General features: G+C 42.9%; 2 protein-coding genes across 2 annotated transcripts in view; one reads left to right on the top strand and one right to left on the bottom strand.

Moving 5' to 3' along the window:
- LOC139822999 (probable glutamate receptor) overlaps window positions 1-27,325 on the bottom strand; it is a 37,944-nt gene that overhangs the window by 9,367 nt on the left and 1,252 nt on the right. The window lies entirely within an intron of this gene.
- Window positions 1,441-25,522, top strand: LOC139823002 (growth/differentiation factor 8). The gene is made up of 3 exons (XM_071795265.1): window positions 1,441-3,104; window positions 21,169-21,781; window positions 22,725-25,522. The coding sequence occupies exons 1-3, from the start codon at window positions 2,732-2,734 to the stop codon at window positions 22,942-22,944; spliced, it is 1,206 nt and encodes a 401-aa protein (XP_071651366.1). The 5' UTR covers window positions 1,441-2,731; the 3' UTR covers window positions 22,945-25,522.

Here is a 27,325-nt window from a genome sequence, read left to right as displayed (position 1 = left end):
TTGACGCCTCACGAGGACCTCCGACATTGGCGAGAGAATGATTATTGTAGCAATTGTATTATAACAATGGCAATTGAATAATAATAATACAATAGATATTCACGTTTTCCTTAACGTGAGGTAGAAAGCTCCGATAATTTCAATATCATTTTCGAAGATTTCTTCGCCGCTATCTGACTTCTGCCAATATTTGGATTCTCGTTAGCGATTGGCGGAAAGGGGTGTTTTGGAATCTAAAGACAATCCGCGGAGCATTGCGAATGTTCAAATAAAAACACACACGTCTTACAGGTGTCAAAGCCCTCTCTCTCAGCGTTTCCTGACCCCGACCGAGAAAAGTGAGTCGTGAGTCGATTCGAATCGACTCTGTCCGAGACAAGATATTAAGTAAGAATAAAACGAGTTAATAAAGTTATCGCCGGGAAAGCTATTCGAGTCTTCTCTCCCCTAAGCCGCTCCGATCCAGCTAATAAATAAAAATTTTAAGTGTTTGCGTTGAAGTCGAAGGTCCGCAGAAAACCGGGAATCTCGTAAACAATATTAATATATCTTAAATGTCACAGAGATGAACCAAGTATTAATTTGAGAATTCTATTTATGACGTTCCTTCCCCTTGAGGAGCAATCGGAGGAGATATCAATGAGTTTCGAAATATTCCTCTCTTTTAAAGGGTACCGCGACCTTGTTCAGCCTTGTGCTAATCAGGGAATGTTAAACAAGCGTGATCGCGATATTTCTCATCGTGACGATTTAACCCGTTGATACCAGCACCGCTGCCGCCGCCGCGCCGTCGCCGCCGCCGTCGTCACACATCGACGCAGAAGTGATCGAGGGTAGCCGGCCGGCTGCCTGGTGCCAGGACCCTTTCGACTGTTGTACAGCCGGTACTTTGACGAACTCGCCGCGCCGGCCGGCGATTTGCAAATCGGCGCGTAGAGGAGAAGCAAAGCTAAAGCGTCGCTCTCCACACGCGAGGGAATCGCGGAGGCGAGCGCGCGACCAGGGGGAGAGGAAGAGTTCGTACACGAGGAACGGTGGGGTATGGCGAGTCGCGCCGGGTGCGACGGTCGGGAGTGCGGGTTCGTGAAAGGGCGGCAGAGGGGAACGGCACTCGCGGTTGACGGCGGCGGCGGCGGTGGTGGCGGCAGAAAGGGTTGGGAGCGGGGAATATCGAGGGAGGAGGAACGCGCAGGGGGGCATTCGTTGGCGGCGGGTGTAGGTATACGTTCGGCCCCTACGACGCGAGTGCGTAAGATACTACGGGAGAGAACACCGAGACTGAGAAAGACGTCGCGGCATAAACGCGCGAAGGAGGGAGACAGCGTGGTAGCGGTGAGGATAGAGGGAGAGAGAGAAAGAGAAAGAGGGAGAGGGAAGAAGAAAGAAGAAGAAGAAGAGAGGAGGAGGCCTCCACCTCGGACATATATGCGGTGAGAAGTCCCGCCTCAGGTCTCAGTGCTTGACAGGCCGGCAAGCTCTTAAGATCCATCACGGGGTTCTACCAATCCGTCATCCGAGCCGCTGCCCACACCATCACGCATGACGATCGTCCACCACGGTTGTTCTCCACGGGATCTCGTCGAATTTCAATGATCGGCGTCCTTGAACGAGGGTGAAAAGCGCGAGAGTACTGGTACCCGCAGTAGTAATAACCCGGTGGTGTCAGCCAATTCAGAATACCGGAAGTGGACAGGAAGGAAGAGGACGAGAAAATCACGCGAGTACGAGCGAGGGAAGACAGAACCGGGTTGATCCTGCCGGCGAAGGTCGAGGTAACCAGTTCGGATTTGGCGCCATGACGTCCGGAGCGCGTCTGATAGAGAACAGGCTCTGTCAATGAGCAGTAACGCGCGTCTCGGAGCAAGTGCAGATTGGCGCTAAAGGCTGAAGGTCACGAGGATGCAGCCGGTCGCATGATTGCCCGGAACACTTCGAACGAAGTCTCGCCGAGACGCTCAAGTGCCTTGTGATTCTCTCTCTCGCGGTGATTGGTGTGCGTGAGAACGGTTTTGGTGAACCCCATAAAGTGGAGCGGACTGCTCGGAAAACATACTGACGATCCTCTTTTCCTCCCCCTCCCCCCCTCTCTCTTTTTCTTTCTTTCTCTCCCTCTTTTTCGGCCTAATCGCATCTTCCGCGTAATCGGAGGAGACTCGAGTTTTCCACTCGGAGTTAATAAATTCGTGACGTATAGGAAGGAAGAAAGCGAAACTGGATCGTGCGGATCGCGATCGTGATCGAGGCCGGTCGCCCAGTTCCGGCGAAATACCGACTTCAGGGCACGATAAGGGGACCGAGCGGCTACTGGAGGTGGAGAACGTATGGTTGCGTAAGTTCAGGAAGAAGCTGGCGTTGCGAGATAAACGACGAAGAAAGAGACTTTCCTCGCGGATGAGACCGGAGCTACGCGAAAAGAAGTAGAAGAAGAGAAAGCACTGAGAGAGAAGAACACTGAAGAAGAAAGAAAAGGTTTTCTACAATCCTCAGGGAGACTATCTGACGAAAGGGGAGAAGTAATAGGGACGGAAAAGAGGAAGATACTAGTGTAGGAATTATTAGGTATATTAACGAAGAACGGTTCTATTGAGGGAAATTAAGAAAAATTCTAAAATCTTGAGGGAAGACAAGAGGTTGGCGGGAACGACGATGCCATTGATCATCTGATCGTTTCCTATCCGCGACGAAGGCCGATCGTAGAGCTCGGATCCGACCAAGGGCGACCTTGAACAAGATGGTCACGAGGGCGCTGCTACTACTCTCGCTGGTCCTCCTCGGTGCCTTCGACGCGCCCGGCATCGAGAGAGCCCACGTCCGGCACTTGGCGATGGCCGGTAACGCCTGCAACGCCTGCAGGATGCACGAGGAGATTCGCGCGCTCAGTTTAGAAGCGATCAAGGAGCAGATCCTGAACAAGCTCGGCCTGAAGCAGGCGCCGAACATGACCGGCCGGGCGCTGCCGAGGATCCCGCCGATCTCGAAGCTGATGGACATGTACGGGATGCAGGCCGACCAGCCGCAGCCTCTCGAGCCCGGTATCACGCACCACGAGGAGATCGACGAGTACGCCGCGAAGACGGAGAGTGTCTTTGCCTTGGCGCAGCCTCGTAAGTTTCGTCTTCCTTCCGGCTTCTTCCTTTTGCATACAGAGTGCCGCCTCACGGGGGGAGAGAGGGAGGAACTGGGACAGAGATAGAACTCGTGTATCACTTTATTTTGTAACATTTCTTGTAACATTTTCGTTATCATTTCCGAGATGTAGCTTGTCTCAGTTCCGTGAGGACGCTCTGTATCGCTAAATTTGATATTTTTTTAAGAGATTTTGTGCACTTTTTATATATGTTTTATATTTTTTATATGTTGACCAATATATTTTATCTTATTGACTATATATTGATTGCGCAATAATTACCGCGCGTGGCGCTCCGATTGCCTCTCTCACTATTTCCTATTTGATTTATTCTGGAGAGCCTATACTTAGTTTATTATTTTATATGCTTATTAGAAATTTATTCTTATTTATTTCTATGAGAAAAATATTAGCACGGATTTGATTCTCTATAGTTGTGATTTTTCTACCAAGTTCAATAAAAGTTTAAAGACCTAAACTTGTTGAAACAGACTTTCTATAATACTTTAATATTTTAAACAGTCTATGTTTTATTAGAAGTTTTAGATATTTCCATCAGTCTATTAATATTAAAGAATAAAAAATACTAATTTAATTATAGATACATATTTTGAACTTTTGTGAACTTAACTTTAAAAAATAAGCTTCAAAATCAAATGTCGAAACCCTTAAGTTTTGAAATTCGTGGAAAGTAGATATCATTATGCGCGATATTTAATTAATTATTCTCTCGCAGTGCAGAGCGCATGGTATTGAAAATCTTTCGCAATCAATTATCAAACGCAACGTGCTGTGTCGCGTTTCCTCGTTTTTCTTTTTGCGAGATGTTTAGTCTGATGCACGACTGCAAAAACTCGTTGTGCATATCTCAGTAAAAGGTAGCGTTATCCCAAAGATCATGCCACACAGTCAGGCGCCACAGTTCGCACAGAATTAATTACCGCGAGTGGTAATATTTCATACATGACACCGATCATGTTTTCCTTGGTAACGTCAAAATAAATTAACCTCAGCGACTCGGCGATCCGTCCGGCATGCACTCTCGTGCATACACACGCTCTTACATTGTGCATACACTGAATTGCATCGTATCATCGCCGTTGATGAGGATCTTAGGTAACTTAAGTAGCGTCGAAGTAACAATTATATAACTGGCTCTCACATCCTACATCCGTGGCTGTTAACTCGACGAGTTATCCGACGAGTACCGTATAACTGCATCGCCAGCTGTATGCATAATTGCATATCCCTTTATTTATGTCTTTTTAAATTAAAAAAATATATATAATACGTACATCGGCATAAATCTGTGTGATACATGAGCGAAATAATATAGAACTCCGAAGAAAATGTTCAACCTTCTTTATTTTTGCGACAAGTAGAGTTCAACTTTAGCCATCCTCATTTCTGAAATACTCTTTATCTTACGCACATACTAAAGATGTTTAGAACTCATAGAGTCTGGATCTTGAGATTTCTTTTTCCCAGCCTCTGCTGGGCAATTGCTCGTTGCGGGAATTGAATTGGGCGAGACTACCGTTGCTTAAAACTTAAAAAATAACACGCGACGATAAATATTCCAACAATTAATCCTGCGCACTGTGTCCGCATAAGTTATTGCAAAACTATATGCCTGCAGTCACTAATCATTGCCAGGATGAGAGGAATAAGAGAGCGCGGTTGTCCGATAACGCAAGGTACACAGTATAACAATAATTGACAGTAACTGACGTGATTTATTATCGATTGCTTCTAAGGTGCACCAGAAATTAAAAACCAACGACGACGACCGAAGATCAAGGAGGTCGTCAAGGATATCGCGTCCTGTTTTCGGGGACACCCTGTATGCGTTCCGTATGCATAATATACACTTGTTAAGGAGCAGAAGGAGCTCCAAACGGTCCGCCGCCGCACGAGTCCCTCGGGCGAAACTGTCTTCGAGCCACTTGCCGCTAAGCACGTAATAGTGGCGGTAGAACCGCAACCTGTTATTAAGGCCCCCGTGTTCGCGAAAAGAGAGAGAAAGAGAGGGGAGAGGAGAGAGAAAGAGAAAAAGAAAGAGAGAGAGAGAAACAAAAAAAGAAAAAAAAGAGAGAGAAAGGGGAAGAAACAAAATAAGATCAACGACCTGCTTAGGAACTCGGATCGGCGAGGGAGACCGATCGTGGTCTCGCTAACCGCGAGACTGGCGTGCTTTCTTTCTTGGGCGAATCTGAATTTTTATAAGCGTAATATGCCCCGAGCACACGACGGGCGAGTTCACCGACGCGACACCGCACCGGCCGCATTGTGGGCGATTATCGCGTATCGCGCGATTATGGACACTGGCATTCCGATAAAGCGTCGACTTATTATTATCTATATCGCGTCGATTGCAGCTTTATTTTCCATTGCGTTGCAACCGGGATACGTGAGATTCGAGATCGACCTGCAGCGGACTCGCGTTATATCGCTGTCCGCATCGGACAGATTACTAATTACGAATGCCCGTAGGCTCGCTCGTAACGATGATGAGGCATCGCTCGCTCATTTTCTGCGCGAAAGATAAGGAGAAGCGAATAAATTTGTTATTCTTTCTTTTTTTTTATACATATAGATAATTGCATTATAAGGCGTGAAAATATCCACCGCATTTCGCACTTGAAATTGAAAAAAAAACTTATAAAGATAGATTGCAAAAAATTTTTCTTGAAATATATTTTTATGATTGAAGTAGAATTCTTTATCAAAGAATAAATTCCCCCTAAAAAAAGAAAAAAAATGGAAAAAGAAGAGACTCTTGCAAGATATTTAATTTGTTCGTCTCAAAAAAAATGTAGCCGCTGTATACCTAACCATTCATAGATCGCATTCACTTATAACTATAGCTTCTGCACGTTCTTTTACAAGTCACCGCATCTTCCATTGTACATGTTGAAGCACGGCGATCGACGTCGCACGATTTGCTTCCTAAACTGATTTTGCCGCAGTCTTGCAACAGTCGAAAATAAGTGTGCAGTATATTTAGCGTTGCGCAGATAACAAAACGGCGCGAACGAGAGTTCAAAAGTTACGCCCACTGTCCAGCAATATCGGTGAGATTAACAGCCGGAACGATTTAATGAAAAAAAAATTAAAAAAAGAAAGAAAGAGAAAGAAATACGCGTACGTATATACTTGCGATAATAATGCGGCGCTCTTAACGTACGGTGCGTGAGTACCATGCGTAACACGCGCGACCTGATGCACTCGAAAGCGCTAGGTCTTTGGTATCAGTCGCTACCAAGCTGCCCCTGTCGTCAGAAGCACTTGGAATAGAATTTGAAATAGAAAATAGCGTCGAAAGTGTGCCGAAAGGAAGAATGGCTAACTGGTATCGCATTCGCGACACGGGTTATCGGGAACGACCTCTTCTCTCTCCGTCCGATCATCTTGGCCCCCGCTGCGGGGAACAATTTTTTTTGAAAATCCGTTACGTCCGAATTTTCTCCCGCGTGTATTTTCGCCCTTGCCTTTCTTTACATTCATCTCCGTTACTTTGCGAAAAATTTTTGTCTGATTTTGGGACGATGACGTTGATGCATGTAAAATCTATTTTTATATCTTCTTTTATTTATCTCCTCTATTTCTTATTCTTCTTTCACTTCTTCTTATTTCTTTTTTTATTTAGATCTACTTTTATCTCTTCTCTTTATTTTTGAAATAAATTAAAATTTTATTATGTCCTTTAATTTATGTAAGAACGTCAAATAACGTGCTTGATTGACATTATTTATGCGCAATACGCGCATATATCAAAATAATCAAATATATAACAGTAATTTGGAGAAAATTAAGAAGCATTTTATTCCGATTGTTTTTTGCTTTCGATAACTAGATAGGATTTCTGCTGGATCAAATCGCTATCTACATCTTACTTCATCAATTGTTTTTATTTGCAATTCACTTACATGTGTGTAATTTCATTTATAGTATTCTAATCCTCGACTATTGTTATAATGCGCTTGCATATTAGTTAATATATATGTTGTAGGGATTTCGTATAATTTTTTTTCTTGCAAAATTCCTTGGGAATTCACAAAAAACCGGGATATTGTGAAATGAATAAAAAAATTCTTAATATAAATATAATTTATATAATATGTTTATAAATTAATAAAAATGTTAACTCACAGTTTCACTGATAGGACCTAGGATTTTGCAAAATCACTAGTCAGATTATGTAATTTTTATTCCACAATATCCCGGTTTTTATGGATTCGCTTCTCTAGGAACTTTGCAAAACAAAACAAAAAACAAATTATATGAAATCTCTGCGATATCAAGAGACACGGTAGTGTCTCGCGCCAAGTACACGCGGAGCGAGATATACATACCTACATGCATTGCATCCGTTGCACTTGCTAATCATTTGTTTTATTGAATTTTCTTTTCACTTAATCTTTTCCTTCTCTTATCTTTACTACTTTTCGACCGCTCCTTATCCGCAATGCATTTTTTTCACTAATTATTTATTTTTCTTATCGTTGCAACGTGATTCTTTTTCTTATTTTGTTCTCGAGAACGCATAAACAGCCGAAAGAAAGAGGTTTCTTTTACATTATCATTTTCTGTTAATGTCCTCTCCAATTCTTCCTTCATTCCTGAATCATTCTCAATCGCCTTCTTCTTTCTTACATTTCTATCGCAATTTTTCTATGATTTTTCATGTGTCGTTCTCTCTGCATCTTGATATATGTCTTCTTTGGCGAAACGACCAATGGTTTCTTGCCCGATGTCCTCGAGAGATCGGCCGATCTCTCGATTGCCTCTTGTTGCATGAGCAGTTTGTAAGTACACGGGCACCCGCGGACATATGTATGTACATACATATGTATGTCATAAATGTAGTACGTGAAGCGTGATAAGTCATCGCTCACCGATGACCAACGCGAATCAGCGCTTTAAGGCAGTTTAAGAAGTTGGTTCGTAATAGTTTGAGAAGCTTCTTCTAAGATCTCTTCTGAGAAAAATTATCATTAATTGTAGAGACAATTATTTTTAATTTACAACATTTTTTTATTCCCCGTTTTGCAATTTTGATCGAGAAACTTAACTTGAATTTCAATTTAAAGCCCATCATAATCATTTAAATAAATTATTATACAAAAAGTCATGAAATACGAAAAACTTTGACTAATAAAAAAAACCGTAAATTTAAAACCTAAATTTAAAAAAGTCTGTGATAGAGAAAATATCCAAAGTTCTTTTAAATTCTACAATATGCAAGTTTTTCAGAATCAACAACTTTCGATATGAAAACTCCATACGACACAAATCACATAGTTTAAAAGTTCATTATGATAAAGACTTGGTGCGTCTCTTTGGAGTCACCGCCGCATCGCTCACTGACTAAAATTATCCCTGCAGGAAATATAACGCGCAGCGTCGCGCGTCGGTCCGATAGTCGCTGCAGACGCGATTGATTAACTGCCTTTTAAATGTTTTTCCCGCAATGTATCGCTGGCGCATGTTTAAACAATATATGCGATACCAATTCAAGATACGGAACCAATCAAGTGCACAAAAATTCAATGACAAGTACATCGCCCTGTGAAGTTGATAAACTTCAATGTCATAATTAGCAACAACGGAGCCACTTTTAGAAAAAAAAAAAAAAAAAGGATTGTCGCATAACTCCAAATTGAGATGTATTACATTTCGCGCACCTAGGTGCGGGGAGATAAGGAAACTTTCAAATCGCACTAGCTGTATTAGCATTGTCCACAGTTTAAAAAGCGCGAATGAGTCAATATATTAAAGGCAAAACATGAAAGATCAAATTTGATCTTTCTCAAATGTGTAATAATGATTAATTATAAAGAGTCCAAATTATTTTTTAATATTTCAATAGAAAAAAAACAGTTTCTTCCAATATTTCCAATTAACAATATATTCTCGAGAAGAGAGAAGAAGAGACGCAGATCAATTCGAGATGAAGACCCATCAATCATCTCCGTCTAGTGCTCCGTAGAATTAAGTACGGACATTAAGTATAGGCCTGTCGAATAACTAGACGCGTGAGATCACCAAGACTCGTAAATGCATACGTGTGCGAACGACGAACCGGCCTCGATCGCCGCAACAAAGGTCACGGCCGGTGCACAAGCCTAGGTCAGGCTCCATCGCGTTTTAAAGCTGTCTGTAGGTGACTGGTGGCGGTTAGGACCGTATTCTGTTGGGAGTCTAGTCCGTGACTTAGCGCCCGGAGCTACTCTAGGACCGGCAATTTACTCTAGGCCAGCTGGACGATTGTTGAAAGCGCGAGCGGCGCGGCGGGGCAACTCGAAATTCACAGAGGGGGAGAGACAATCGCTATAAAGGAAGATTATAGAATTAAATTTTATTGAAACGTTTTTACACGAATTGTAATCGAGTTGGTTAATACATATATATTTTGTACGATTGAGTCGCGCGAGAAATTTTTTCTCCATATTTTATCATATAAACAAATTAACGATTTCTAACGCTCAATATACATATTGTCGATGTATTGCTTCCAAAAAAAAAATAATAATCGTCGCAGAAGGATGAGATTATTAATTGGAGTAAAATATATAATATCAGTTGTAGGATCCTTCTTCCGTTGTTAATTTTGATGAGTAGTAAATTTCGTAATTCGTTTATAAAAAGCAATTCCATCACGCGTTTATTGCATAATTACGAAAAAGATAGTACGTATCTAATTTGTTATATTTATACGTTGGAATTCTCCATCAATTCTCCACGTGGACTCAAAAGTCAAACTTGTAGCTTCTTATTTGTAATTATCACATAGATAATAGCGATATACATATATATATGATAGAATGCTTATATTAGTACGTCGGGTTTATTGATGTCATTGTGTTTTCTATTCTTATTGTTACTTATGTTTGAGTGTAACAACTCGCAATTTGATAATTAATCGGGAGCGTGACCCCTCGCCGTAATTAAGAACTACTAACATCGTTGCAGGCGATAATTAAAGCTTTTTTTTTTTTTTTTACATTTTTCTTCCTCGCATGCTTTTAAGTGACATGCGCACTATCGCGGAACGTTTCCGCGAATTGTACTGACTACTGCGTTACACCGACGCAATGTAATCATCTCTCTCTTTCGGCGCGCAATATTTTATTTTGTATCTTTTTATTGCGAACTGTATATGTACAATGACTCACTTAATATGATATATTCGATATTTTTCGATAAATTACAATCTTCTTGATTAACCCTATCCGTTAAATTCGCATATATATATGTTTCTGCAAGCTCTTTAATATATCAAAATAAAAAAAATACTGTGATAACTTGTTTGTGATTTCTGTGAATCACGTGTAACAAATATATTTGACATATAGAGAACGGAAATGAAGGTACTTAATCATGAAATTATAGGACCTTGTGTGTCTTTAATTAAATGCACATTCTTTAGAAACGGAACCGAATCCAAGGGAATCTTGCGATAGGCAGAGGATTGTATTTATTATTTTACGGACAAATCTCGTCCATTAAATAGTTTAGGTAACTTTTACGTGATATCTTTTGTGTTTCGCGATTACTCCTTGTCATTCCCTCCTCTTCACCTCGCAAATCGTGAGTGTCAACCTCCCGCTGTTCCCCTTCAGCTGCCGTTCTACGTTGCGCTTAGATCAACCTGTTCGGACAAAATTAGCAAATCTGCAACAGATATATATCCGATGAATAATGATAGCCCAGATAGTGCCACTGCGGTCAGCATACTCGCAGACAGGCGCCGTGTCTTCAACGGTTCTCATTCGCTTCGCGCCTCGCCGCGCCGGTCTCTTTCGCTCGGAACATCGATACCGATCTCGCACAGATCCTGATTTCTCGGAAATAGAATTACTCGACGTTAGTTTTTAGGACTGGTATATAATTTTTTGATGGTTTTGGATTTTGACGTTTACGAACGAAGCACGAAGACGATTTTTATGCTGTTTCGGCGATTAGAGCAAAGTGTATTTTTTAATCTACAGCAAAATTGAATTTACAAAATTGTATTCACAAAAATTTCTATTTAGAGAAATTATGCTGGTCTTTTGTTTTCTATATAATTCGTTTGAATAAAATAATCCTATTCTGTGACGTTTCTGCCGTCGCTTTTCAAAAATTTAACGATCAATTCAACAATTTTGACGATAATTTAATGGATTTGTCAAAGCCGATAAATCAACATCGATGAGAAGCGCTATTAGGAACGATCCGAGCAATTCTATGAGTAATTCTTGCAGAGAAAACCAGTCGTGCTCCTGACTCTATACGCAAGCGAGTATTAAAAGTACAAATATCACCGTCGCACGGTGAATGCATTTAAGGGCTACTACTGTTACATAAAGTATATATGTCGCGCATGAACGCTCGTATATAATGTCAGATTGGATTTAATTACCAGGAACCGTATCAGAAATATTGTTGTTAGGATTTGTGTTAGTGTTAGTGGATAATGCAACGTGGTCATCGAGCCTGCGATCTAAAATGTGACTAAATCACTTTACATCAGTTTTGTATAAAAAACAATTGGGATACGTGAGTCGAATCTTCACTTAGCTGATCTTCACTTATGTATATATCGATACATTGAGTATTTGAAAAGTGAGTACCAAAAATTATAGAGCGATGTGTGTTTAAATATTTAATTTAAATCTTTATTTTAATCTTTAAATGCATCGCGATGCAAATTTGCAGTGGTTATAATACCGACTGATACAGATTGATTTAAACTTTAAACGATAACATCGAAGATTGCTTTAATTATTCATTTATTATTCATTATTTTTTATATCGCGATTAATTTATATTGAAAACGTTTTTTTTTTATTTTGAATAAAAAACAGCATTTGTGCTCAGTAAAATGCCTCATTCTGATTTTCGGCAACAATTGAAATTCTCACGTACGATTTTCTCTGAGAACTTCTTCTGTCCATTATTCAGACAGATTTACCTCGAGCAAGAAGAAGACAATCAGAGTACAAGAAGAAGAGGCGTTTCTAATTCTTTTCTCCCCCCCCCCCCTGGCGCGCTAGTAGCCCACCGTCCCCCGCCCCGTCTCCCTCCGTGAGAAGGGGCGCGGGCGCATAAACGCACGCGATGCCGCAAGGCGCATAAGGCAGACCCTTTCGAGGGAAAAAATAAAAGCGAAAGAAGTAGCGGGAATCGGACAAGGGGGCGAAAGGAGAGAACGGGTAACGGGGCGAAGGGGGAGAGGGGGGGAACAAGTACGCGTGACCCAAATGTGAATTTTATCGAGTTACGCTGTTATACTGTCGAAGTGCAGTCGCAATTGCGGGCCGCCTGCGTCACGCGATGCAGATTACTCGGAGACGGCAGTTTTTACGTCCGGTCTCGCCCCGGCCGCGGCGGCCGGTGGGGCGCCCCCCGGAAGGTGATCCCACGGTGAAGCGTGTTTTACGGGGTGTGTTGCGAGCGAGCGAGCGCACCACCGGAAAAAAACGACAAGTGCTTTGTATGATAGGTATAGGCACCGCGGCACCGACTCCCCTCCCCCTTCCCGCCGCCCCCCACCCCCCGGTGGCGAATACGCCCCACGTATGCGCGAGGAATTAGAATTATTATCGATTCGCGATTCTCGGTAATTATTTTAAGGGAGAGTTGTCTCATTTAAAGCGATTGTTGCGAATTCTATTTCGTGATTTTTTTATTAGATCTAAATAACGTCCCGGAATTTCTTGATCGATATTAGGCTGATTGCATTTGAGATACAACATTTTAAAATGAACGAAAAGAATCTTTCTTGATATCTTTTTGATTTAAACATTTAAAGTAAAAAGAATCGAAGCGTTTTCTACTCTTTACGAATGATGGCTATCTTTTTCAGGAGAATACACGAAATATAGATATAGCGGGTATCAGCTTTCGTTAGATCAGATTTCGAGACTTCCAACGTGGGCCAGTAATTAAGTCTCTGTCAAGCAGAGCCGCGGTACATTGTGGGAGACTCGGCGGAGAGTTTACACGTTTGCGTCTCTATCGAACGCGAATGCGTTCGCCACGCGACAAAATCCGCGAAGGGTCGTTCACCCCCGCGCCCTACGGGGCTCGCAGGAGGCTCATTAGTGCAATTAGGTATTCCCAAGTCGAAGTTAGAGGGCACGTTATCGAGCGGCTTTAGGCGCAACGAGACGGCACAGAGGAGGGCGGGAGGGTGGGATGCGACGGGACGTAGATACGACATTGCGTTACAACATTAATTTCGGGGGTTCAACGCTCCTGGCGGGCGGATGAGTGTGCGTACACAGACGTTTTCGTCTAGAGACACACGCAAAGCCCTCTCCTCTCTCTCTCTCTCTCTCTCTCTCTCTCTCTCTCTCTCTCTCTCTCTCTCTCTCAACGCTGCCCCCGGTTGTTTAGTCGGGCTCGGATGTGTGTAGGCCGACGTCTCTCGTTTGCGAAAACCCGTTCCTTTCGGCGCTTCGAGCGCGAACGATCCCGTCGCGAGATTAAAATCAACTGAAGGGCAGAAATGCCGCTGAGTCGCGCTGATGAATTAGTCAGATTTAGCGCTGTTATAATTCTTACGCTTGATACGTATGCATTTTCTCTGATATTTTTCACAGCAAAAATAGCATCCGACCCACGTGGATATATCCATCTTGATGCAGATTTATGTATCTGCGATCGAGATGGTTAATTCAGAAACTCGATTTTCGGTGAGAATTCTCGGATCTGCTCTCGAGGGGATCGCAATTTTTTGGTTCTGTCTCAAGGCCGGAGACGGAGTCTACGCCGCCACTTTTGCATCCTCACGCGACACACCGCTTTCCACCGATCCCTCTTCGTTCCTTCCTGTTGCTCGTCTTCGTGTTTGAAGGTCGGACAAGGGGGAGGGCACCAGGCACCCGTAACGAGCCACCACGTCGACATCGGCCGGAAAAAAAAACGGAAAGAAAGACCGTTAGGGCGGGAAAGATGGTGGGCTTATTTTCGTCCAGACGAGGCTACAGGCCGTCTGGCGCGAGAGATTTCGGACTATATTTAAAGTCCGCGAACGGAAGAAAAGAAAAAACGCTCCCCGCCAAAAAATCACGAGCCGCGCGGAGATGACGCGCGTCTTCGACCGTAATGTCATACAATTTTTTGGCGCTCCCGTTTCGAAGGATTTTTCCTTTATTCTCGAGCCTTTGATGCAGAAAGTGGCTGAAGCTTAGCGTCTGACGTATCCAGAAAAAAAAACTAGAGCGAGATTGAATTCACGTTTCGGGAATCGACGATCTTTCCAATGGAATAATCGTTTTATTTATTAGGAAAAAGGATTAATTAATTGTGGTCATACAGACACTCTTCGTCTCACTAATAACCGTAACTTCTTAAAAACCATTTTTTCGGCTTTTCATGGCACGTCTACGTTTGACAGTTTCCCGCGGTGTCTAGCGAAAATTTGGTTAATCGTCACTTTTTCACAGACGCACGCATTCGAAACGCCGCGCACGTGAGACGAAACGCGACGCGGATTTTCGCAAGCCGGTGTGTTCTCTCGCGCGCAGACACAAATAAATGCGCGCCGTAAATGTGACAGTTGGCGGCGCGGGCAGTAGACACAGGGGTGGGAAAGGTAAACGACAAAAAGAAGGGAAGCGCGCGGGGTGAAGACAATAAAGCCAAAGCATTAAGTACATCGTGCTACACACAGCGCTTGAGATAAATATAGATTTTAGCGAACGGAGGTCACTCGCATTGCGCACACCGCAGAACAAACGTAGAAAGACTTTCTCGCCTGCGCGCGCTGCGCGCGAGAGATACACTTCGAAATTCGAGGGATGAATAAAATCCAACGCGCTTGTTTCTCGTCGCTCGACAGCGACTCGCGGAACCGTAGTCCGCTAGCGAGAACAATATGTAACGTAAAGTTACATTACAAATAAAATTACAAAATATTTCAGACAAAATTAGACTGATTTGATTTGAAAAAAAATATTAGTACATCATATCTCTGTCAATCGTTTGAGCGTTAATTGTCCCCTGTGCCCTTTATAATATTTATTTCCGTTCTCTGCTTCATTAAATCTCGTTCGAAAAGCTTGTTGCGAAAAGACGATGTCTAATTGAATTTTCATTAATTATGGAGTACGATCCATCCGCTCGTCTATCAGTGCAGAGATATCTCTCCCTCGTTCCCTTTCTCCTTTTCTACGTAATGGTCGCTAAATGCGGAACCGCGATCGCGCTTTGTCGACGGAAGGCTGGTCGGTCGCGTCGTAGAAGCGCGTTGGAATAAGCGGGAAAATAAGACAGGAGTGCCCGTTCAAACGGGTGGAAATCATGGAAAACAACGATGATACCGCGGTGTCGTGGCCCTGCCTATAAATAAAGCGAAGAAATAATTGTGATACGCGGAACGATCTCTCCGCCGACCGCCACGGTGGTCCCCCTTCTCGTCTACTCGGGATACGCATCCCTGATGCACTTTTCATCGCTATCGGCCGATTCTTTCGTTCTCTCTCTCTCTCTCTCTCTCTCTCTCTCTCTCTCTCTTTTTCTCTCTCTTTCTCTCGCTCTCCGAGCTACAGCCGTACGTGAGGGCGGCGACGACGTTTAAAAATATCGCATGGCAAATCGTCCATCGTCACGACACGGCCGCGTGTGCTGCCGTGCACTTTGGATGTTCAGCCTGTTTCGCCGAAACAGCCCTATATGCTTAATAATTTGTCCCGCTGCTCGTTTGAGTGTATCATTCGCACATTTTCTTGGGCGCAGAATGTGCAGAAATTGTTTTAATAAATTACAATAATAACGTAAAATAATTCGATTTCGTTATAGAAACATGACTGTGAAATATTTGAAACTTTACACTACACGGTAAAAAAAGAAATGTCGAATCAAGACTTATAAATACTTTATTACTTTAAATGAAGAAAACTTGCTTGGATGAAGTCACTTATACAGTTCAACCAAGAAAGAAAACTTGAAATAAAAAGTTGAAATTCTTATAAGAAGATTTGAAGAAGTTTTGATTTGACACTTCTTTTTTTCCGTGTAAGACTCATTATTGGGAATTTTTGCGGGCTCTGTGCAAATTATTTGCAAATTGCGTGCGAGATATTTTTCCAATTGTCGAGAAACGATCGAATCGAGAAGAGCGAAAGAGCTCACGATAAAAATTTGCGATAGCACAGTCCAAGTGCAAGCCGCACCAAATTGTTTGACACTTTCCTGAATGAGATATGCGATTGCACATACTTTGGAAATACCCATTATGTAAATCATCGCGCGCGCATCAGCTCTTACTTTTCAACCCGATAAAACGATTCGTCAAATTATATTCGCGTCCCCCTCCCCTCCCCAGGGTATAATACACGGGACAATTCCCGTTAGTAGACCGTCTATACCCAGTCGGCGCGTGAGAGGTTTCGAACTGTCAAACTTTCTCTCGCCGAAACTTTTCAGCCGTTTTAAAACTCGCTCGAAGGGCGCGTTTTTGGCGGCGCGGCGCGGGCACGTCCGTAATCGTAAAGTTGACGTGATTAATAATAATTACTCCCCCGTGGGGGGGAGTAGACGGCGTGACGGGTAGACGGTAGCATCAACGGGTAGATATGTCTATGGGTACATGGGTAGATGCGAGAGTCCACGCGCGCGCGCGTCAGACGATCGTTGGCGGAGAACGGGACAGCTGACGGGTGACAGTGACAGTGACGGTGAATAAACGCGAGGCCGAGGGTAGAACGCGGCACAGGGGGAGGGGAAGCGGGTGGGGGGATGATAATCGAATTATTCGAGTGCTCGAAAACGGAGAGCCTGCGCCGCGCCGCTCGAGCAAGGTTAATCGCGGCGCGTCCGTCGCGCGGTGCTCTCTCTCATAAAACGTTAACGAAAATAAACCGCCACCGCACGTCTGACGCGTGGCGTCACGCAAATCTCACCGAATTTCCATGCAAAATTGAGGAAAGTCGTAGTAGCTGCGCGTAGACCTTTCCTCCGCATTTCCTCCGTGCGTGGCGTATAATGAGAGACGCCGCGCCGGCACGACGTTCCAACAAGAGCTGGAGGGACTTTGCTGCTCCGCGGAGCATAAGCGAATAAACATTCCGCGAAAAATATTCCACACGTTTGTGTCTCGTTCCACTCTTTTTCACATCAGCGTACTTCAGTCACGATTGTTTGATTATTATTGGTTAGAAAATTACAAACGACAATGAATATAATGTGAAGAAATATTATGAAGCTATCGATGATTGGCAAATTTTTGGCAAACGGATGACACTTTATCCCAATAAACACCGAGCATCGGTTACATTACATATCTCTTGTGTTATAATTCTTCATTCAAATCGTACCGTATAGATAACGGTACGATTGTATATTCTAATTATAATAATATCAATACGGTACGATTGTATAATATAACACGTATGTTATATTGCATTTACTGTTTCATATTAGTGAAGAAATATATGAAGCGATCGATGATTGAAAAATTTGTAGCAAATAGATGACACTAAAATTTTTGTAACTGTATTATAATAACGATGACTGATTTCATATCAGCGTTAAGATAGATAAGCGATTTATTTATTGCGTGACGATCAGAAGAATGGTTAATTAATTGTTAATTAATTAAGCATTAATGAAAAAATTGATTTCTTCCAAAATGATCTCAAGTTTTCTCGATATGGTCATCTAAAATAATCCTTCGTGTCATCTTAAAGCGTTGTCAGCCAGGCAGGAAAACGCCGTCCGAGATTCATAAGCTTCATGGAAAACTTCTTACGCTGCAACCGGCGCGGCGCGAGGAACCAGTCGAATACCAGGCCGGCTTAGAAGATATACGCACAAAGTCGATCGCGGCGTCGGTATATCGATACGCGGCGAGAGTCGCTGATTGATCGGGGAATCGATCGGATGAAAAACGTTGCTCGCGGTATAACGGTACGATTTGAGGTGGCTTTACCCTTCGTGGAAGCGGTCGCGCCGAGCGATGTGGCCTGGATAGAGTCTCCTGGCCCCTGCTGATGCCGTGTATATAAATCTGCCTCTCCTGCCGCTCCTCTTTCTTTTCTCCGTTTTTTCTTCTTTCTCTCGCGTATTATCCGTGTCCCGCGTGTCGCTGATCGATCGATCGATCGACCCGTGTCCCGCGTCCGTCCGTCCGCGGCCGGTCGCTCGCTCTTCGCGAGCGCACGGGATCCGGGGTCGAGTTTAACGTCGGTCATCAGGGTAAATGTCGGACGCACGTGCGTGCGTTGAGCGCCGCCGAGCGAGCGCCGCCGCGCCGCTGCATTCGATCGGCAAGAAATCCGAGCACGACTCTCCGCCGAGCTCTCTTCCTGATTTATTGCCGATCGCCCCCCCCCCCCTCACCCCTCCGATCGCGAGAACAGCCGCGGAGCAATACAAGCCCCTGCGCGGGCGTTTGTGAAGCCTTTTTGCGGGCGTAGATAGCGTCTTGCCGTCCAGCGAGGAAGATTTTCCAAGTCGGTGGGATCTTCTTATTTTGAAAACCGGCCACGTCGCGCGTCTTTAAGGTTTTGCCGGTTGTTCTGCGCGATCCCGATGATATACGCGCATGAGTCGCGGTACCAGCTCGTCGCGATCTCGTAGAAGCCGACTGTAATGAGCGACACGAGTAAAACGCAATATTGATAATTAATATACCGAGAAGCAAAGATTTCGCAACTCCGTTCGCGAAGTGAAATAGATTAGCTGATTAGCTCATCCAGCTTCCCGTCTCTTTCTTCCTGATTGTTTTTCGTGTGAATTAAGCACGAATAAACAAGCCAGAGAGAGCTACAAGAAGACGCGAATTTTTTTGACTGATAATCGTTTAACGCAGAAGACTCGCGGCATATAAATCAAATTTTTAAATTGTGAAAATTATATTGTCAAATTCTATTTTCACAATTTACTCGTGTCTGCAGTTTTATCTGCACACGCTTGCAATCGGAGAAAGCGACCCGAAAGACTTCGCCTTGACTTCCTCGTGTCAACAATCCATGCGTCGACTCGATCGCGAGTGTTTAGCTGCTGCGAATCGAGGCGTTTCTACCGGAGAGACGTGTGTCCGCGATGCCGTCCGCGCGTCGTCGTTGAAGCAAAAAGAAGAACGGGGCACGGGATAATCATTCGTCGATTTGCCTTCCCTGTCGATGTGCTTACGCCGATAACGTAACATCGGAAATTTCATATCGTTAATAAAATTACAATTTTCAAGGAAACGCGCTTTACAACGCGCGCGCATTAAATTGCTGCCGGTGAGCCGAGCCGGCGGAAAAAGAGGCGTACACGAGAGACGCGAGTTTCTCGTTCGATCGGTCGGGAAAGTGGCCGGCGGAGGAAGTATCGCAAAAGAGCTACTGTGCTCGCTGATAAACTTATTTTAAGCAGCCGCCTGTCGCACGGCCCGCGCGCGCGATTGCACGTGCAATGTGCAATGCACGTACGAGATTATTACGCGTATATAATTCATGGACTCTTTCATTCGCAAAAAGGCCAAATCACGCGGAGGATAACGAACGTTACGCGTGTCGTGCCGTTATACGGCCGATCGTAAGACAGTATCGCCACCGATTAGGCGACTTATATCCGCAATTCGTAGCACACTTTCTTCTAATACGCTCGCGCCTTATCGCCGACGATTACGGTCGAGAGCTATCGGGCAATTAGAAATAATTATTCGCCGCAATCGCGGGTGCATCCACGCATCGTCCACGCACTTGCGATCGCTCGCGTATAAAACACCGACGCGGCATTTTCTCGATAACGTAACGCTCGATCTCGATCGATGCAATTGCCCGTAATTGCGTTAATCGCGCGATTAATGAAATGATAACGCAAATGTTTTCAAATAGTCAACTTTGTATCCACTTTGCTCCAAATAGATCCGCGATATTATACGTAAATTATTATCGCGCTCATATATTCTATTCCGATAACCCCGCGCCGAATGAAGCCCGATGAGGATGTCGTAGCGTATACTGGCTTCAACATCTCTGGAATCAATGATACTTAATTTCTGCGGACGCAGACGCACTTTTTTACGTCCTTATCTCGCTGGAAGCTTAAAAAGGCCGCGTGTACTCGCGCTATAACACAGTGCAAATCTTTCGATTTCAAACTATATGGTAGTATTTTGTGCACAGTGTTTAGTGACGTAGACGTATCTCGCAACCAGTCTGGGATTTTAAACGGGCGATATTTAAATATCTCGTTTTATAATCGCTTGCCCACGTAAGCAAAATTGTGTCTATCTTTAAAAAATGATGCCGAATTCGTCACAAATATTACGTGTTTACGTTGCAATAAGCAGATATTTGCTTAATTTTATGTTTTTATTCATTCATGCTATCCAATATTTATACGCAGATATCGCCAAGTAGCCAGGGAGTCATTAAGCAGCGCGACGATACTTTATCGAGCTGTATGCAACATCGTGCATGTACTCAGTATCGGCCAGCGAGAATCTTTTCATTCATGGATAATAAATGACGCAATGAGCGAACGCTATATACTTTTCGAAAAAAAGAACGAAAAATCCACGTTTACACGCGTATATACCGTTAAGGAAGAAACGACACATTATCGCTGTTTTGGTACTTTCAACGCGCCGACGAGACTATATATCTGCTAATTGGAATTTTCCTACACAATTATCATATACACCAATGCATTTATTGCTACGCAGCGTTAAATAATCGTGCTTGCAGTTGTTTCAGAATAACGTTATTAAAAATAACGATCAAATTCCAATCGCGTTATACAATCGATATTTTTACTTTTAAAGAACGTTTCTCTATTGAGCTCACGCGGAAAAAAATTTAGCTAAAGGATTTGCTACTATACGCAGCAAAGTTCAGCAAAACTGTTTGCTATTGCAACGAAATGTTTTGCTATTATTGCAAAATTAATTAGCTCTCGCAGCAAAAAATGTTAGTTATCCCATATTTAACAAATAGATTTGCTGTTGCAGCAAAACCTTTTTTTTCCGTGGCTTGTCTCCGTGTTAAATAACTCCTCTAAGATTATATTCCGCGTTACTGACGTGCTATATGTGTAAACTTCATGTTTTTCAGATCAGAGGCTAAGGCACTCGAAGGGCAGCCTGGACGTGCTGTACTTCAAGTTCTCCGATAAGGTCGTCCAGCATCGCGTCACCAGGGCGGAGCTGTCTCTGTGGATATGGGGCGTGAATCAGGAAGTTACGGAGCTCGGCGAGCCGATGGATCTGGACGGCCATCAGGACGCCGGTCCGGTGACGATCACGTTGCAGAGGATCCTTCGGGGCGCGACCGAGACGGGCGGGCCCCTGCTAGGTCCACCACTGACCACGAAACACCCCCGACCGTACGGACGGCGGGGCGGCTGGATCACGATCGAGCTCAGACGAATGGTGGCGGAGTGGTTCAAGCATCCGAGGGATAATCTCGGGGTCGCCCTGAAGATCATCGGGCCCGGCAGCAATCATCGCAGGAACTCGGCCCGGCTGGTCGAGACCAATCCCGGCGCGGAGTACGCCCCGTATCTCGAGGTGCAGATGCAGGAGCTCGATTCGCGAAGGGGCTCCAGGATCAAGAGGAACGTGGGACTCAATTGCGACGAGGCCAGCCAGGAGACCAGGTGTTGCCGGTACAAGCTCACGGTGGACTTTGAGAAATTCGGCTGGGATTGGATAATCGCACCTAAGAAGTGAGTGCACGATTCTTCCATTTCTTCCCTTTTTTTTCTTCATTAATTGAAGGATTTGCGATTTGCGGTGGAAAAGCGATTTGCGTAGACCAATATTGAAAGTCACATCGTTTATTTAAGTTCTATTTCTACTTATTTGTTATTGCGAAGAGCATGAATCTCTAAAAATCTCGAAAAAATCAGATACGATCCGTCTCGGGTGAGTCATATTGGCGCGATATATTTTATGCCTGTTTAATAGAATACTTCAAACGTGTGTACTTTTGCGAGAACATATTGCGACTCGCGAAATGATTAATGCACCGTCAGTCAAGCACGTACCCATAAAGATTTCTCCGGTGAAGGAAAATATTTTGAGCCAAACTGGGGTTTCAATAAAGGAACTGCGGACTTTACTTGCTGGCACGTAGAACAGTTCTACATCAACAGCACTAAACTGTTACTTGCGCACGTTTGGTCTAAAAATACCTTTTATTATGTAATACCGATGTACATTTCGAGTTAATTTGCCACGACGATATTTAACCGTGAAGTTTATTGAAGAATACAAATGTGAAATTATATATTACGCTTATTCACGATCTTTATACGGAGATTCAAAATACGCAAGCACGCTTCGCCGAACACATGAGAAAAGTGTACACTGACTGATTTGAAGTACACTTCAACGAAAATAGAGCAAAAAATTTTAAACGTTAAATTTTTATTTATACCTATTATCATCAATATTTCTGTTTTTTTTTTTTTTTAATGAATGGAGAGAGATGGATTTCATCAACGTTGATTACCTTAATTTTCACGGACAGACAATCTTAGCTGTTTTCTTTTAAAATTAATATTAAAACTCGGGAAATTAACATCGATAAGACGAATTTAATTTTGCGGATCGGTATTAATTGACAGTGGAATTAACGATCGGTTCCCTGGATCTTTGTGTGCGCAGATACGATGCCAATTACTGCTCGGGTGACTGTCCGATGGCCTTTCTCCCAGCCTATCCGAACACGCATATCGTCAGCCTGGCGGAACCGCCGAACAACACCGGGCCGTGTTGCGCACCTAGGAAGCTGTCCGAAATTACGATGTTGTATTTCGACAACGAGTACCAGATCGTGTTCTCGCGGTTGCCGGGCATGGTCGTCGAGAAATGCGGGTGCTCATAGTCCACCTTCGCTTCTGGCCTAAACAAAAGCGACGTGGGCGACGCCGAGAGTTCCGCACGGATGCCGCGATGCTCTCCCTCTGATCAATCTCGACGATCATCGTCATTGTCCTCGTCAATCGTTGTCGATTGTCGTCGTCGTCGTCGTCGTGTTCACGGCGATTCCTCATCCGATAGACTGAAAGTGCCTTGTTCGGAGAGTGATTGCGTGATATGCGGATCTCTTTGGAGCGCGCGGTGGAGGAAACACAAAAGTGTGCGCGGGGTAGACGGTGTGATGGTGATTCGCGAGAGAGAGAGTCCCCCCCCTCACGAAGACTGTGCTGGATGCCAAGGGAAGTCCAAAGTGGGACTCGCGCCGTGTCAGAGGCACCTCAACGGGGTGGTCCATGGTCCATGGCAAGGCGGATAGTTCCTAGAGTCACGGTATTATTTTTAAGACGCCGATACGTTTGCACTTGATCCACAAAAAATCCTGATTACGGCCTCGGAATTACGATTCCCCCTTTAAAAAAAAAATCGCGAATTTTTTATTCCTCTAAGTCAAGAAAGGTGGGTAGAATAAGGATATTTATAAACGTCCGTGTAGTTATTGCGCAAGCGTTACGTTCACGGAACTCGTAACCATGGTTTTGCCAACAAGCAGCGCAAAACTTTGTTGAACATTTTCATTATTGCGCCGCGGCGAGACTACGTATAAATTAGGATACAATACGCGGCCGTTTCGCGTCGCGAGACCCGTAATTTTTATCTCTCCCATTTCTTTACGTCATATGCGAAATACAAAATGCGTTGTTATCGAAACAAAGGTCGTCGACGATCGGTGGAAACGTGTTGGCCAACAGATCTCGGTGTACAGTAAAAATCGTTGTTTTTTTCTAATGGTTTTTTTTCCTCTCCCCCTCGTCTTTCTACAATTATATTATATATAGAAACGTTTCATTATATATGATCGTTTCTTTTTTTTTTTAGCGAATTGTGAGTGCATGTGCGAGAGAGCGTGTCGAATTATGTAAATAAGTCGTAAGCAGGCAAGAATGTGGTGTCGCTTCGCTGACACTCCCACGTCCTGGGAGAATCCGACGAGGATGTTACTCGTGTATTGGCGGAGAAATCCCTCAGCCCTCCTAGTTTTTTTTTTTTTTTTTTTTTTTCTAACGCGAGTACGGCTCTAAAGTAATAAATTGTAATTTGTAATTATAAAATGGCGCCAATATCCGGCTAATCGCGCTCGGAACTTTTTATATATCGCGCCAATTGGAAAGTTCATATTCACGTCCCCCTCCCCCTTCGTCATTCGTCACGCAGAACGAGTGTCGAGCGTTTATTTCTAGATAAATAAACATTTATTCGCGCGAAACGAGATGCGCGACGCGCGCGCCCGATTTTCGTATAGCTTTCTTCGTAACTTACGGTATTAATAGCTGATGCATTTCAGCGCGTCGGGTGACGCGCTTCGTCGAAGAAGGGACGGCGACTTTTTATTGGAACGCGCGTCCCTTCCTATTCCACGCGTTGTACAATCTTGAAAAGGAAAGAAAAGAAAAAGATTGGACAAGCGTTCTTTTTTTTTTTTTTAGACAAAATTATTCTAGAGGTATATATCTCGACAAGCGCTCTTATTAGTTTTTATAGACTCATTAGGATCCGTCCCTGATCCTCGGGCATATACGCTAATTAATTACCACGGTGACAGAGAGGATCAGTGCCGCAATTATGTATAGACGTGTCCCCCGACGCTTGAACAATTCCAAGTTAAATGTAGCGATTGAAACCAATATAATTTCGATCAATTCAGATCGCCGCGGGGTCGATCGACGCGGAAAAACGACCGTTTAATAAACAGGGTGTGCACCATTTTTCTCTGAAACCTCCGGGTAACGTCGAGATTCTACCGGTTTCAATCCCTCGTGTTGTATAGCGATCTTCAAAATCCGGGAACGTACTTGAAACTTCTCGTGCTATCAGAGCTAACACTTAACTCCACGTTTTTCCCCCTCGGCTTCGAGTCAAGTGCACTGTAGCTACATTTTGTAAAATAGTATACGATGTACGATGGACTTGCGCGCACCGTCCCTAAACTTCATGTGATTGTAAAGGAAAAAAGTCACACGCAACACAACACACAAAACACACACACACACACACGCGCACACACACATACGTACATACATACACATACACATGCACACATACGAGTTTATAAAGAAAACTTTTGCGATTTTTATAAAGCGATCATTTAGAACGTAAGAGAAAGCTCCTTGAAAAAAATCGATTCTTTTGTAATTCCCTCTTTCTCCCCTCCTGTCAAGCTGTCCTTGTCTCTCCCTCCTTCCGGCCGTTCCTTTTCTCTCCTTCGTATCTATTACATTTCCCATTTTCAGTTTGTTTGTCTCAGTGTATCAATAATTAAAAAGATAAGGGATTTGCTTATCTTCCCCCCTCCCCCACCGCTCCCCAGATAGCGAACGAGGACGGCAGAAAAATGCATACTTATATGTATAATGTGTACTTCCTAGGTAGGCACACAGCATAGATAGAAAAATATTTATTCCATGAAATAAATGGTTTTTCGATGAGCACGGAATAACATTTCATTTTTCCTCCTCTACCACTCTATCAAATAATTCATTCAATTAGTTAATATTTAATATTTACAGTCATATATTTTGCAGTTATATATTTTTATTAGTATATATTTACATTTATATATTTTGTTGAAAAACAGAATAAGAAGTCAAGTTCATCTGTCTATTAACGGCAAAGCGTTTAATGTCTGTGATAAAAAGTCTATCAAATCAGGCTACTTTGCCGTAATTTGTAAATTTATTTCGATTACTTTAATTACTTTAATCGTTATTTGATTTTGTTTATTCAAATATACGATACGTATGTAAAAAAGAAAGTGCGTACTTATTACTTTTGCACGCCGTGCGTCAAATTTATTTTTAAAGTATACGATAAATTTGGCAATATCGTGTACTCTTTTGCAGTAATCAATCCGAATTTTATTAAATCATGTTCGACAACGTGTGTTTATTTCTTTTTAATCAATACAAGAGAGAGACGAGATAAACTTTCGGGGCAGAAAACGATTATTGTTCTGAGATTTCTTTTCGTCCGCCAATTAAAAACCGGCTATGTTTTCGCCGATTTCTGGGTATATCCCGGGGTAAAGAAAAATATTTTTCGCAACACGCGCTATTAATATAATAACCCGCTATTAATCATCGTATCATCTTACTTTTCCAAATCATCGGTGCAAAGTTCCATACCTCCAAACAATCTTGCCGAGACAAATTATAAATGCTCCTTCCTTATATTGACTACAAGATATGGTCTAAATATATTCTGGCTAAATCAAATCATTCAGCACATCTGGAAAATCTTTATCTGGAAAATCTGGAATATCTACTTCAGATATTAATTCTAAATACTTATCCTGATGAAAGTTCCTGAGTGTTATATAATCATCTAGAAGTGACTTAAAAAATTTTGATAATTTTTCTATAAATAAGTAGATAGATCTAAAAATAGATCTTGAAGGCAAAATTTACATGATATGTCTTAGCAAAGTTCTCGTCAAATTTTATTTACAATACATTTTCTTTCTCTATTTATAAAATTATATGTCTTTCATTGATGTTATTTCAGAACAATTTGCGTGCAATTTTGCGGTAAATACATTCTTGCAAAAAATATCGAAAGGCAATCGTGAAAAGAAATGTCAAAGAACAATATTGAAACATATCATTGCTCGTTACATTATTCATTAAAATTGACATTGATTTTTTAATTATTATAGCACATTTCTTTTGACTAGCAAACTTTACGTGATCGAGGAATTTTTTTATTGTGCATTTTAAAACATATACTATCACGCTGTAGATGACGGGAAAGGTGAAGAAAACGTATACAGCTTTTTATAAGACGTGGAAACACGTTTTTGTAAATAATACTTGAAAAATGGTAAGTACAATTATTACTAATCTATGTCTTTTTTTTACTTGAATATGCAGAAAATATATCTAGAGTTCATGCAGACATAGCATGACGTTGCAATTGATAATGCCAAAAATTTTGAGTAAATACTTCACGCCATCTGCATTATGAACCAAATGAACCAGAACGGATCCGTAAATATAATTATCGTTTCACTTATCGCCAATGATTAATGATCGATAAATACATTAACTGCAAGTAACAACTGTAGAATTTGTCATAAATGTGCATTCTTATTGTTCGTACCAGATTAAAATGTATATATAGCCAAGCCATTTATAGATCTGTACGACATTGGCTGCGTTCGGAAACGTCACCCGGGGTACACACGGGTACGCTCCCTTCTCCTTCTAACTCGCCGAGATAGAAAGAGAAGGGAG

The sequence above is a fragment of the Temnothorax longispinosus genome, chromosome 12 (assembly GCF_030848805.1).
Source record: "Temnothorax longispinosus isolate EJ_2023e chromosome 12, Tlon_JGU_v1, whole genome shotgun sequence".
NCBI classification, from domain to species: domain Eukaryota; kingdom Metazoa; phylum Arthropoda; class Insecta; order Hymenoptera; family Formicidae; genus Temnothorax; species Temnothorax longispinosus.
This window is presented reverse-complemented; position numbering and strand designations above follow the sequence as displayed.